Raw genomic sequence first — 14,894 nt, forward strand, 5'->3', positions numbered from 1 at the left:
CTTGCCTCGTGACAGTAAAGGGAGGGAGGGTAGCCAATTACTCCAGGGCATCCCTGAGCAACTAGAAGAATATGTTTTGCACTGTTCTCATCATCTGCATTCTGCTTTCTAAGGGAAATCATTGATAAATATCTATTGAATAACACCTGTATGCAGGGTCAAAGCACAGGGAAAGAGAACTCTAAAGAATCCTGGTTTTCACAGATCTTAAATCTAGTGGAAACTAAGGAAGATAAAATATAAGAAGATGCCTTACAATGCAAACCAATATATAGGGGTCAAATTGGTATGCAGCATGTGTAAAAACAAGACTACACAATTATTAAAAGAGAGTCTTGCAAAGGTGAGGAAGGAGAAATTAAAAAGCATCGATTTTCTGTGGGCCACGCACAAATGCATTTGATACAGCCTTTTACTTAATTTAATTCCCAAGGCACCCCTTTGGGACAGGTATTCTTTTTTTTTTTTTTTTGGCCACGCCACATGGCATGTGGGATCTTAGTTTCTCAGTCCCCCGACCAGGGATTGAACCCACACCCCCTGCAGTGGAAGTTTGGAGTATTATCTACTGGACCACCAGGGAAGTCCTGAGATAGGTATTCTTATGCCACAACAGGAATCACAAAATGGAAGCTCAGAGAGTTCAGGTAACTTGGCCAAGATCACACAGCTAGTGAGTGGCCCAGGCAAGGTTCTAACCCGTGCCTCTTCCTGAGACGTACTGGGATTTGCTCTAGGTGTGGTTTGATGGTGGTCAGCCTGCAGGAGGTGGCGGGGATGGGCAAGTGGGGTTCTCAGGCTGTGCTCCTGCATGTGCCTTCTTGCACGTGAGGACTTGAGGCCCAAGGAGGCAGACGGACCTTCCCAAGGGCACCAAAAACTCATCCGAAACAAGGTGTCTTGTGGGACTTCTGCTCTACCACACGGCAGGATTCTGACAAGAGGGGAGGGTTAGGGATGCTAGCACCCCGCTCTGAGATCTTCAAATCTTTTTCATTTTCCTGCTTTCTTACTGCTGTTTCAGACTTGCCTCTTCCTCCTGAGGATGTCCCAGCTGCTGCATCCGTTCATCTGCCTCCAGGACCAACTTGGGCCCACTCCCCAGCAAGTGAGGGCAGACATGAGGCCAGGCAGGGGGCTGTGGGCCTGAGGACCTCACCAAGGCCCATCAGAACACCCACCTCCAGTGGTTTTCTTCTGGAAGGTTTGGGGCGGGGGGGGGGGGGAGAGAAGGGGAGGAGGGAGGGAGGGGTGGAGGAAAAGGAGGAGGGCAACTGGAGGAGGATGAAGAGGAGGAGGAAGAAGAGAAAGCTGCTAAAATTCTTCTACTTGTTTCCTCTGAATGTTTTTTTATTCCATTCACTTTTATTCTTGCCAACCTAGATTGGAAGGTTTAAGGGGGGTGGGGGTGTTTAGGGGGACGGGTACTAAGTTTGTTAGAGAGACATGGGTGGTTAACAGACTTTGACCAAAAGTTTCCATTTACAAGTAGATAAACACACTGTGAACATGTCTCAACTTCACTACTGTGATTGAGCAAACTCAATCTAAGAAGATAAGGATTAAAAAATGTCTAAAGGGTCTATGGATGCTGTCTCCAGATGGATGAAAAATCAGCAAGAGGGAGCAATTAATGTGGGATTACAGTGTGATGCTTCTCACACTTTCCGCACCTTTCACATACACAGCAGAGTCTCAAAGATGGTTTGACAAATAATGCAGTGTGGCCCTTATGTAAGAAAAAACAAAAGGTTAAGAATGTGACCGGAGACTGGCCCAAAACATGGGATACCACAGAATAAGGACACCGGCTTGGCTCTCCCACAGAGATTTATACAGAGGGTGGGTGTTGCTCTCATTAATTCAGTGGATAAACAATAGGGGGAAGGCCTGGATGATTTGATGGACAGCTTTTGGAAATGATCTTCTGCTTGGCAAAACATTGCAGTGATAATTTTCTTCACACGGAAGGAAATGCAAAGAAGTGTCACTAAAACAAGAGAGGTAATTATAGGGCAGGAATCAAAAAGCTGGGTGACACAGAATGAAGAGTAACTAAATTAGTCCCATTATGGCCTTGAAATCTGGACTTAACAATTTCAAGGGAAGAATCTGACCTCTCATTTCTGGGTAACAAAGCCATGCATAACTTCCCTGTGTTTTGTTTCCAACCTACACTGTGGGCTTGGAGAATCACAAACACTGTGCTACAGAGTGATATTCCATCACTCCCCTGTGCTCGCAGCTCAACAGACTTAGAATATCACAAGAGCTGGAACGGATGACCTTGCAATTCTCCCAGCAATAATTAAATCTCTTCTAGGAACCCTAGCAGCTGGTCACCTCAACTTGACTAGCATTCCAAGGAGAGCTGGTTCACACACTACCCAAACATTTACCCACCCACTCAAATAGTTACCCCTGCACCCAAACATTTACCCAGTTCCTGGTACATGTCTGTCATTGTTAGATGCTGTTCTGTTGGAGAGATCTTTCTTTAACTGAGCCCAAATCTTTCTTTCTATAACTTCAACCCACTGGACCCAAATCCCTCCTAGTGGAAGTTGAAGACAACTGACATGCTGATCTTCTGAAGGTGTTTTCTCCAGATCACACATTTCCAGCTCTTCCACCAGCCTCACCACTTTTCTCATTATCTTAAGGTCCCCCTCCCACTGGTCAGAAACATCCCAGTGAGGTCTGGTCCACACTGAAAGTGGGAATTACCGGCCTTCATACCACTTGTTCAAATACTCATCTCTTATTAACATAACCTAAAATCACCTATAGTACATTTTTTTTTTATAAATTTATTTATTTATTTATTTATTTATTGGCTGCGTTGGGTCTTCATTGCTGCACACGGGCTTCCTCTAGTTGCAGAAAGCGGGGGCTACTTTTCATTGTGGTGCGCAGTCTCCTCGTTGTAGTGGCTTCTCTTGTTGTGGAGTACGGGCCCTAGGCGCGTGGGCTTCAATAGTTGCGGCACATGGGCTCAGTAGTTGTGGCTCACGGGCTTAGTTGCTCTGTGGCATGTGGAATCTTCCCAGGGCAGGGCTTGAACCCATGTCCCCTGCATTGACAGGCGGATTCTTTACCACTGCACCACTAGGGAAGTCCTATAGTACATTTTTGATCAACATAATTCACGGCTGACGTACTTCTGTACATGAATTCTACCCCCATTCTATCTTCCTCGAATTTTTTATGAATGATGGGTTCCACTGTCCAATCTAATTATATTACACCTCTACTTCTTCACCTCCCTTCTTTTTAATCTATGGAATCCAAGAGTATTTAGTGTAACCAGAAGTTGGAGAAAAGAGGAGTCTTAGACACGGCAGTGGTTGGTTTTAATTTTCTATTGTGATGAAAAATTTTGCCGATTTTACACTGCTGCAAAACAAAGAGCGTGCAGTCTGTTGTTTCACATTATACGTCATTGATTTCATGCATTTTTGACAGCTCTTTCGTATTTCTAACACGCAGATCGATTTCTCCCCCTCTGAGAAGGTGAGGGGCTGACAAACGTGCAGAATGCAGGTCAGCCCCACTTTGAGTCATCTCTCCCCTCTGATTGTAGTCATCTCCCCCTCTGACAGAGCCTAAGATGCTCTGACCAGCAATCTGCCAGGTCCTCCGCTGGCTATTTGGAGACGCAAATAAACAGGAAGCAAATCGGTAAAGACCTCAGACTCATACTGAGTCCATCAATACTTCAACTTTCTAACCAGGAATTAGGGGCACAGAACCCCTTTGTTATCCATCATCTCAGGAGTTAGATCAACAGAAATTTATTGGTAGTAGATTTAAAGAGATCTTAACCTGTCTCCTGGCAGAATACCAATCAGGGACTGAGGGCACCCCAAGAGTTCAGAGGATGAAAAAGAACTTAGCTTGGCTCTCTTGGCCATGAGTTTTACTCTGCAACCAAATAAAATAGATATAATCAACCTGGCTGCTTAAACATTCAACTTTCAAAGTGAGTGTGAAAACAGAATGAAATTGGATGACTGGACACAATATTCATGCGCTACACCTAGTACATAAGAGCTCAAAGATAACAGACTGTTTTCCATTTAAATAAAATAATGGAGGATGGAATGAGGACGCAATGTACAATGGCCAGCACACTGCAGGAAAATGCTGAGATTAAAAATATTCTGAGACCAACTCATTAAATAGAACAGAACTCAAAAGATAATATGATTTGATATGCAAACAAAATTATAGCTAATGGATTTTTAAAGCTCACTCTGTAAATGAGCATTGTTTTTTACATATGAGTGAACCCCTATAATTGTAAGCCTTTCCTATGACGTCTCCTCCAATTTTTTAACAAAATAAAGTTTTTACTTCGAAGTATATTATTAGAAAATCTTGTCATTCAATCCCATATTCATTTTAGCACATTAATTTAGCATACCCTTCTACATATTTAGCACAAGGGAGCTTCATATAGATTTTTTTTAAATTTAATATTCTTTAAAAAATTAAGCAAAGTTGCAATTTAACACATGATTTCAAAATACCTACTACCTCACCCTTTTTAATTACACTTACACAAATAAGTGTATTGCATATGAGGAGCTTTTTAAAAACTATTTATGGTTTCCATCAAATATGTTGCTTACAAGTAAATATAAGGAGCGTAATGTGTAATAATGATGGAACTAATCTAAAGCCTCACGTTCACTCTTTATGCTTGACTGAATTAAAAGTTGCAATGACACAACAATCTAACAATTAAACTCCTACAATACAAGTTAAAACTGATTTTATTGTGGCTTTGCAGTTCTTCTGCCAACAATTAAATGCACACCACTTTGAATAACTGGAATGAAAGATGTCTCATAAGTTAAAAAATTACTGGATGCTATCCAAGCAATGAATAAGCTATTCCTGGCTGTGTGCAAATTCAGCATTTTAGTGGAAGAATTAACATGGTTATGTTAACAAGCTTAACATCCTAAGGATTTTCTAATCTTCTAATTGTCTAAAAGGATGAGTTCCCTAAACACCTTACCTTCCCTACCTCCTCCCAGTGCAGTCCCCCATCTGCCATCACAGGGTCTCTCCTCCAGCCAATGCTTACTTACCTGGTGAGGAATCCCTGATGATTCCCTTAATTCAAATATATACTGACCACTCTGTACAATTTCTATATCCTTAGCAGTATTACTCTGCTATGTAGACATTTTTTAAAAATTATAAAGAATAAGCTCAAAGCACATGAATAGGGCAGCAGGCAGGATAAAAATAAAACCTTTATGCTGAGTCAGCACTAAAATCAGCCATTTTCATTAAGACCCTCAATATGTGAAAGGCCAAAATCTTTGGAGAGGCCATTAACGTATCTTTAGCAGCTCATTAAACTGCTCTGAAGAAGCAAAAAGAAACATAAGGAGCTAAATGATAAGCTTAAATGTTCGGAATACGATTTAAAAAAAAAATGGGTGAGAGCAATAGAAACTTTCTTGAAATGTTATGATTCTGTAAACTCTAAAGTTATCCAAAAAAAAAAATCTTCAGACCTAGATCAGCAAATAAAAGTAATGTGGATTTTTGTAGCTTTGCACATGTTAGGCTATAATATTTTATAAAAAATACAAAATATGTTATCATTATTTTTAGAGTAAAGATATTTAAACAAAACATGAAAGGTGCACTGGGGAACAGAAGTGTCCTTAATTGGGTTTATGTTCTCCTAAAGCCCAACCATGGCTGCCCCAGCATACAGACCAGAGGCATATAAGATGCTGAGATTTCCCTGGATGTACCGAGGAAGCATAAAACTATGGTGACTCTAGCTCCCAAATTACGAAATTATTTTACTAAATTTCCCTTCTCTGAAAAAATGACCATCCAGGAAAGTCTCTATGAAGCATACTGTTTGATTCATCGTAAAACCTGTTCCCACCTATGGTGAGAGACGATTAAAATGTTTTGTTTTTTTTTTCCTGCAAACTGATTCTGAATTGGTGCCTATCCCAAAGAGGATGATGTTACATAAGACCCTATACATAACTTTTGAAAACAATCTGTTGTCATAAACATTGCTATGGGACGTCCACTATTTACAGGGTATGAATTGAGTATTGTAAAGTTTAAGGGCCCCCACTATAAAGTATCAAAATCATAAAAGTTGAGATCACCCACTGGGGAACTGTTTATTTGACCATCAGACATGGAGAAAGATTAGAAAAGGGGAAACTCCTAAAAAGTTGGTGGGAGTGTAGACTGGAATAGAGTCTAAAATTGGAAGGCAATTTGGCAATCTCTATATCAAAAGCATTAAAATATGCATATCCTTTAATGAGAAATCCCACGTCTACGAAAGAGGGGCACAGGCGACAAAACCATTAAAACAGATAATAGGACTTTCCTAAAGAAGTACAGTCAAGAAACCCAAATACATCACCCTCCCGCCTCTTTCCAGATCTAGAATCTGAAGGTCATGCTGGCAAAAGCTGGGAACTAAAGGGAGCTGATTTGGCGTGGGCAGCTCGGCCTCCGGGACCCTGCCAAGCACAATTGAGCATCATTTCACAGAAATAAAGTTCCAAGAACTGTAAGAGCCAACTTCCAGCGAAGCCCCTGGTGTGCTCAGCAGATCCCAGGGAGAGAGGTGGAAGCAACAGCTCCTAACCATCAGCTCTCCAGGTGTCTTATAACAATGACAGAAACAGACTCCAAATAGGTAGCGCAAACTGTTCAGTGATGCAGTGATTTCACTTTTCAATTCAACCAAAAGGACGTGGATATTTAAAACTGAAAAACTCAACTACTCTGGGTATTGGGGACAGCTTTTTCTTTAACAGAACAGTTACAAAGACACTGCGCAGAGAGTTCTCACAGACACTACACTCAGTTTGCCTGAGGTTAACATCTTAGGTTACTATGGCACATTTGTCACAACTAAGGAACCAACACTGGTATGTTGCTATTAACTGAACTGCACACGTTATTCCTATTTCACTAGTTTTTCCCTAATGTCCTTTTTCTGTTCCAGGAATCTATCCAAGAGATCCCATTACCCATTTAGTCACCATGTCTTCGTGACTTCCTCTGGTCTGTAAGAGTTTCTCAGACTTTCCTTGTTTTTGATGACCTGATAGCTTTGAAGAGTGCTGGTCAGATATTTTGAAGAAATCCCCTTCCCCCCAACTTGGGGACAAAACCTTGTCTAATGTTTTTCTCTGATTATAGCAGAGTTATGGATTTTGGGAAGGAGGACAACAGAGGTGAAGCGACAATTTCTCAACATCGTATCACAGGTACATATTGTCAACTTCACATCACAGATGCTGTTAGATTTGATCACCTGGCCAAGGTACTGTTTGCCAGGTTTTCCCACCATAAACTTTCTTTTCTACCCCTTTTCCATACTCTGCTCTTTGGAAGTAAGTCATCAGTGCAGCCACTCCAGGGGTGGGGAGTTAAAACTCTCACTCCTTGAATGGGAGAATATCTACATAAATCATTTAGAATTCTTCTGTATGGGAAATTTGTCTCCACTCTGTTTTATTTATTTGAGCATTTATTTATATCAGTATGGATTCACAGATATGTATTTCATATTTGGGTTTATACCCCAACGCTATATTATTTATTTGTTGTTCAAATTGTCTCAGCTTTGGCCACTGCGAGCAAATTCTGGTTGGCTCCAGCATGCCTTTGACATCCTAGTTTTCTTAACACTTCCTTACTTTCTGCTTCTCCCTATTTTTATCAGTGAAATGCCTTACTTAAGAAAAGGGCCGTTATAGGATGAATTGTGGGTTCGCCACGCCCCACCCCCCCATTCATGTTAAAGTCCCGCTTACCAGTATGTGATGTTATTTGGGAATGGAGTCATAAGAGATGTAATTAGTTACGATTAGATCATACTGAATTAGGCAGTCCCCTAATCCAGTATAACCGAAGTCCTCATAAAAAGGGGAAATTTGGACACAGCACGCAGGAAGAACAAGGCACGGCACACAGTGAAGATGAAGGCAGAGATCAGGGTGATGCTTCTAACATATATCCACCAAAAGGGTGTACTGGCAAACAGAGGTACAAGTCTCTGTTTGCAATATTTAGCATTATATTTGGATGTGAACAAGGTTCGGGGGCAGTGTTTTCAGATGCTTCATTTTCTCTGCAGAGTTTCCAGCCACCTGCAGCTTGGGCGCTACTTGCCAAGCACACCTGCAAGTACTAGCAATAACCACCCATCTAGCGTAATCACCATCTTCAGCATGCTAAGTACCAGCTCTGTGAAATCCAAGCACTTCCCAGGTGCCCCACACAGCAACCCTGCGGGGCAGAGAGGTGATTCCCTGTATCACAGAGGACCCAGCCAGATCGTGTCAAGTCGTCATGTGTGGTCCCTGTTTAATGGCTCGCTTTGTCCCACTTCCATCTTCTCTAAGTCATGTCCACAAGCGGCCCGATGGCTAAGAATGGAACTAACTACATCACTGTCAGCTATACAAATATTGTACAATCATACAGCATTTAGGACGCTTAGAACCATTTTACACACCAGAGAATACTGAAGCAAACTCTGAGCTTTCAGAATGAAGGGATCATAGTCCCCAGGAAATAGAAGTGACTTGTTCTTACAGAGTTAAGACATGGAAGAGGCAGGCTAGAATCTGATATGTCTTCTCACTCCACATCCAGTAACCTTTATGGAGGTGAAATCTAAGCTCCAGCATGGGTAGAGTTGGAAATTTTTTTCCCCCTCAGTCAACTGGGAGAAGAAGAACTGGATGTCACAGAAATTATTTTCATTACAAAAGTTCCGGTTCGTCTGCATTTGTATGCCTATATTAAATAATCAAATGAAGTCATTAAGCTTAGGCCAGCTCATAAAGCCTCTCGCCTGAGTATGCTTTCCTCTCGCAACCCCCAGAGCTCTACTATAATCCTTCAAATTATTAAATACTTACTGTGTTTCCCTTGGGGTCGTGTTTGGCAACAAAATACTGGTTTAAATGAACCAATGATATGACCCAGTGAATAACACTTATGTTCTTAACTTCTTAGGAGCAAAAGGATATGAAATACTTCCGAAGTACGAACGGGGAGGAAAGTGAAGGGTTTTCTGTGGGGTTTGGAGGCTGAGGGGAGCAGAATGACAAAGGAACATGAGAATCTGGGAATTATTCCAGTGATAATAAGGGTCATCCCCTCCCCCATCAACCCTGTATATCAGTAAGTCTCCACTCCAATCCCAGTTTTCTCCCAATTTCAGGAGTGGCTACAGCCACAAGGAGAAAATGAAGCATATGGTTCTGCCCTTCTGGACATTTCTACAATAATGGCTGGGCTGCTTTGGAAAATCCCATTTTATCTGCTACAGCTATATGACCTCAAGTTGTCATTTCCAATAAAGTATGCTTCCACTGATTTTTATGAACATAGACAAAAGCTGCTACAACCTTTTTTTTCCCCCAAATCTTTCAAACCAACTGTAGTTGCTATGTAGGGTTATTTGTTTCTAAGGCAACAGCGTATATCTAAGTACTAATGGCCTGTCCTTTTGCCAGGCAACAAACAGCCTTGTGATGCAACTGCACCTGTCTCAGCTACGCGTTACTATGGAGACGCTGCAGTTGCTATGGCTACCATCATGCTAATCGCCTAGCAAAGGCAGACATACAGCAGTCTTCTCAGAGAGCCCAGCTGTTCCTCCCCGTCTCTTGCTGAAGACTGATTGTCTAGGGTCTGTGATGGAATGCTTCTCAACTGAGATGCACAAGAACTTCATTAATGCTGTTTCAGAGGATCACTTTGTGCTCCCTTCTGCAGAACAAACACCAGATGAGCGAAAGAATCTGCAATGACGGGGACTGTGAAACTACTGACATCTATGAATTCACGCATTCTTCACTGACATAAACTTGTAGTCCAAGGATCACATCTCTTAACTGAGTGGTAACAACAGAAACATTTCTATACATTAAAGGAAAAAAAATGTTTTTGTAGAGTTGAAGGCTAGATTTCAAACCGAAGCATTATGCAAGAGAAAATCAATTTTAAAATTAGGTTCTGTGTTACATGGCTATTTTTTTTTAATCTACCATTAACTTTTTTTTTTTTTGTAAGTGACAGGTTACATATCCTTCCCTCCAATTCTATCTCTGTAAAAATGGCACCTATGACCTCACTGCCTCAAAACAAACGGGTATGTGAGGGGCAATCCAAGTCTCTATTGTTCTTTGCTGTTTTCCTTGAAGAGGCAAACACCAAGTAACCACAACAAAACGATCACTCTGGAACACCATCTACTTGGAGACGGGGAATGGCAACAACTCAGTGCGTCCTTCACTGAGACACCTGGAGACACTCTTGCTCAGATGATGGGAAGTCAGACTCGCTTACTCGACTCATTCCTGGACTCTCATCCCTACAGACCGCCACACACTGAGACATTAAAGCTGTCAACTTTCCTTTGCAAATGTTTCCACCCAGGAAGACATCATTTCACCTACCACGAAACCTTCTGGAAGGAGACACATTCGTCCCAAGCAGCAGAAGCGGTAAGGTTTGCAGAAAATGCAACAATGGATATGCCTCCAAGAATACTTCACTGCTTTCTCATTTATCTAGTTTTTTTTTAAATCATACAGCCTATTCAATTAGTTTCAGTGCCTGTCTCTGCCAAAATAATGGAATTTCAGTAGACGAAAAAACAAAACAAAACAAAAACTCAAAAATAAAACAAGTCTGAATGGCTTACCTTTGATATGCCTGAGGAGAGGCGGGAGGTGTATTGAACACATTCGAGTGTGGGTGATAAGGTGTCTTTTTCAAAGCCTGAATTAGATTTTGTCTATACTCTGGGTCTATGCACCACAGTGACCCTTTCCCGATACTCTGCAAAGCAAATTAAAATACAAAAGTGATTAATACAGAGACAGTACCTATTGTGCAGTAAGTAGAAGTATAGCTCTCATCACAGTTACTTATTTTTAAAAGCCTCTCACTTCTTTGTAACTGTCTGCCAGCCTTAACTACTGTACTATTGTCCTCTGACAACAGAATACCAAGGAATGCACTTCTGTGAATTCCCATTAAGTTTGACAAAATGAATATATTATTTCCAGGTGATGTTGCTACAATAATATTGTAATTTTCATACCCTACTGACCAAAACCCTCAGTTCCCTTATTATTTTTCAGTGTCAACTTTGAAAAATGTATCTATTCTCTTTAAAAAGTGAGTTTTAAATTTGTCAGGTATCAAGGGTTGCAAGAAAGAGAGGGCAAAGACACCCTCAAAACTCTGTCTCTGTTTTACAAATTCAAGAGTTATGTTTTCAACCCATATTACACCGGTGCCTCTTCACAAAAACAGAAAAGTAACCCACTTGTTTTTTCCTGCTTACAAAAGAAGGACATTTAAGCTCCAGACGGAATTCTGTAATGACCTTCCCCAAGAAACAAAAGAACTCAGGCAGCAGTGGTAAACCTTAGCCAGAATCTGATATTGTAGTTTTTGGATTCCTCAATTCTAGACTCTGCTCCAGACCTGAATCTTCAGAAGTCAAAAACTTTAAAATGCAAATTTTATCAAACTGGTTCCATGGAAAGAGGGAGACCCACTTCCAGTTGGACGCTTTCGTTCTGCGCACAGTGTTGTGTGAAACAAGTGTAGGAAGTGCCTCTGCGGCCCGCGGCATCTGGCGGCAGGCCGACGCGCAGTCATCGCTCTGACCGCTCGCTTTCAAGTGACCGAATGTACCCAAGCTGTTTGATAAGGTCATTTGTAAATATTTACCGATTTGGAGAGAAAGGAGGTCAAATTATATAAACCCGCGCCCGCCCCATGCTTGCAGCCAACGGACTCTCTAATTTTCACAAGTATTGTACTACAGGAAGCTTTAGAAAGCAAACAAGAAAATCATTTAACTGTCATGCGGGGGTGGGGGCCAAAGTCCAAGAAAATCCCTTAGAAGGAGAACTAAAAAAAAAAAAAAAAATGTTATTCCTAAAATCTTTAGAGAAGTTTTAAAAATCTGTATTTCAGTCATCAATTTACCAAACAGCTTATCTACAAACTTTTTCACAGAACCCATTAAAATTCTTTACTGTCAACACCACCAGTGCACCGAGCACAGGGAGTCGCTCAAAGCCAAGGTCCAAGGCTAGAGCCTTGGATCACCCCGGTCACCCACCCCCAGGTGCAGGTCTGACCCCAAACACAGTCCCAGTCAGGCCCACCTGCCTGGGCTAAACACCAAAGTTCCTAGTGTAACCACCCGGATGTTTAAATACACAGAAGATTTCAGCTTTGGAAAATCCAGTGTCCTTATGTGGCCTTTTCTTTCGTGTGTACATTTTCAAGCCCGGAAGAGTTCAGCAGAACTAATGACATCTCTTGGGTAAAGCAGGCCGGCCACCAATGATCAGCCTTGGATCTTTCGTTCTGTCTTTTGGAAAAAAGCTGTGCCGCACACTCTTTAGAAGAAAGCAAAAACCAAGGGGCTGAGAGGCATGGGGGAGGAGGGAGCAGACCAGTAACTACCAAAACTGGATATTATCAACAAAAGGTGGTCAAATCCTCGGCAGCAGGGGTCCTGGCCTGACCCCATCAAAGGCTCCCAGTAGAGCCCTGGGCCAGTGGGACTGCCTTTCTGATCCCCTTGAAGACAAGGCCCGCAACTAGCTGGTTGGAGGGCCAGGGCCCATGTGCAACCCAAACATTTCCGCAATGAGATTATCCTGGTTCTTGGAACCATACAGGGCTTTTGTTTACATCAAGGTGGATTTCTGGGTGGGGCCGTTTAATCTTACAGGTAATAAAAATATGACAAAGACATGAAGGGAAATAACAAAAAGCCCAAGAATGTGGTTTCTCCTAATCCTCAGTATCTTGTTTATTACACTACACTACTATTTACCAAAAGAAAATGGGAAAAAAACCACAGGATTGGGATGGGGACAGGTTCACAAGGTAACTGATCCAGGTATAAGAGGCAGGCAGAGCTACAGTAAGAATGGGAGTTCTAAAGCCAAACAGATGTTTCCTGCGTGGCCTTGGGCAAATCACAGTCCCACAGAAAGTCCGGGCTTCCTCACTGGCAAAATAAAGACTGCACCCCACCCCACCTCCACCAGAGACTGATACGGGGCCTAGGAAGGCAGGACAGGAAACACCTAGAATAGTGGAGAACCTACAGGCACTCAATATATGGCGGAGGGTGGAGGGAGTCATGAACAACTCCTTCAGGACAGAAGAAAGGAGGCAATGCTTTCCATGTCTGATTTTCCCATCAGGAAAGAAGCACCAAATTCCAGCAGAGGCAGTGGGCGGGGCCTCCAGCAAACTGACCTGGCTCCTGAGGACTAGGCAGCCGGACGTGCCGTTGGTCCTGGCTCAGCAAGTGCACTCTGGAGAGCTTTTCTACTTTCTAAGACCACCCCCTTTATTTCCATCACTGCCCCCCTCTCCCCATGTTTCTTCTCCCTTGCTCAGGAGGTCAATTCTGACTTCCCCGCTAGACGTTTTCTTTTGCCTGGGTCTTGGCACAGTGATCACCAAGCTAAGGTTAATTCCAAACTTGCTCAGCACACGTTGACAGTATCCGTTCACTGCAGGCAGGTGCCCGCGCTCGGGATCATCACGGCTCCTACCTTGACCAGCTCTGCATGTTACAGTGAGGGTGGTCTGGAACTGGGATAGATTTTCACAGGCCAGACGCTAATTTCAGTATCTCATACTGAGAATTTCCAGAGAGTAAAAATAAGCCAAAAAAGCATCTTCGGGACACACCCATGTGGACACTGTCAATCCCTTGAATCCCGCGGATGATTTTCCGGTGGAGAGCTCTAGGCAGAGCTGGGAAGGAGCAGGAAAGAGGCTGGCACCGCATCCTATTTGCAAGCATTCTCCTTGGTTTCATGTAACAGTTCAGAATAGTAGAAAGGTTGACTTGAAAACTTTTAAAATGGAAATATGCAGAGCAGAGAATGCTCAAGTTTATTTGGCCAGGAAAAATTACGTTTAATGCCCCTAACAGGGGAGAAAAGGGTGTAATTTGATTAGAGTTGTGTAATAAGCTTGAGGGTCAGAGCTTTTAGAATTATCTGCATTTCATCTAGAGAATATGGATTTCCTTTTTATTTTCACCATGATAACTGTGAGAACCATGCACCGCTAAATGCTAAGGAATTCAAAATAATAAGATCTCTATTCATAGACACATTTTCATCTTTAAAATATATACATATTTATACATATAAATATGTATAAATATATAAAATATGTATATTTATATGGGTAAAATATATTTTTATAAAATATATTAATATACATATTTTATATATTATAAATATATAAATATATTTATATAAATATAAAATATAAAACATAAACATTTATAATATAAAATACATAAAACACATTTTATGTATTTTATATATATAAATTATATATTTAAGACGAAACATGTCTGTGAAGGAAGGGAGAGGTGAAGGAAGATCTATCTTACACACACACACACACACACACACACACACACACACAGACACACACAGAGTTGGAGAAAACTAATGGGAAAAGTAAAAGGCAAAAAGGAGTAAAAACATATGGATGAAGCCAAGTTGTTGTTGTTGTTTTAATTAAAAAGCACCTGGGAAATAACAGACAATTCCTTGTTAGCAATAAAAACATCAGTACATAGCAGGAAAAAAACACCAGGAGAACCTATATTGTAGAAAGAACTGATTAGTAAGAAAGGTTTAAAAAAGAGAGTGCGTGCTAAGAATAACAACTAAATTCAATATTAAATTGAACTTCTAAGGATAGAAGGATAACTTGTTTGTCGGGCCTTCACTGTGGGGCTCTTCACTATGTCATCACTGAAGATAAAGCATATTTTAAACATCGCGTGTAGTCGG

At 41.5% G+C, this 14,894-nt stretch overlaps 1 protein-coding gene across 11 annotated transcripts in view; it reads right to left on the reverse strand.

Annotated features, from left to right (window-relative positions):
* Nucleotides 1-14,894, reverse strand: part of FOXN3 (forkhead box N3) — a 395,933-nt gene that overhangs the window by 165,667 nt on the left and 215,372 nt on the right. For all 11 annotated transcript variants that reach the window (XM_057733100.1, XM_057733103.1, XM_057733104.1 and 8 more), the window contains one exon: nucleotides 10,733-10,869. In XM_057733100.1, the coding sequence (XP_057589083.1) occupies nucleotides 10,733-10,869 (137 nt within the window). The remainder of the gene's footprint in view (nucleotides 1-10,732; nucleotides 10,870-14,894) is intronic.

Source organism: Hippopotamus amphibius, chromosome 4 (genome assembly GCF_030028045.1).
Source record: "Hippopotamus amphibius kiboko isolate mHipAmp2 chromosome 4, mHipAmp2.hap2, whole genome shotgun sequence".
Lineage (NCBI taxonomy): Eukaryota > Metazoa > Chordata > Mammalia > Artiodactyla > Hippopotamidae > Hippopotamus > Hippopotamus amphibius.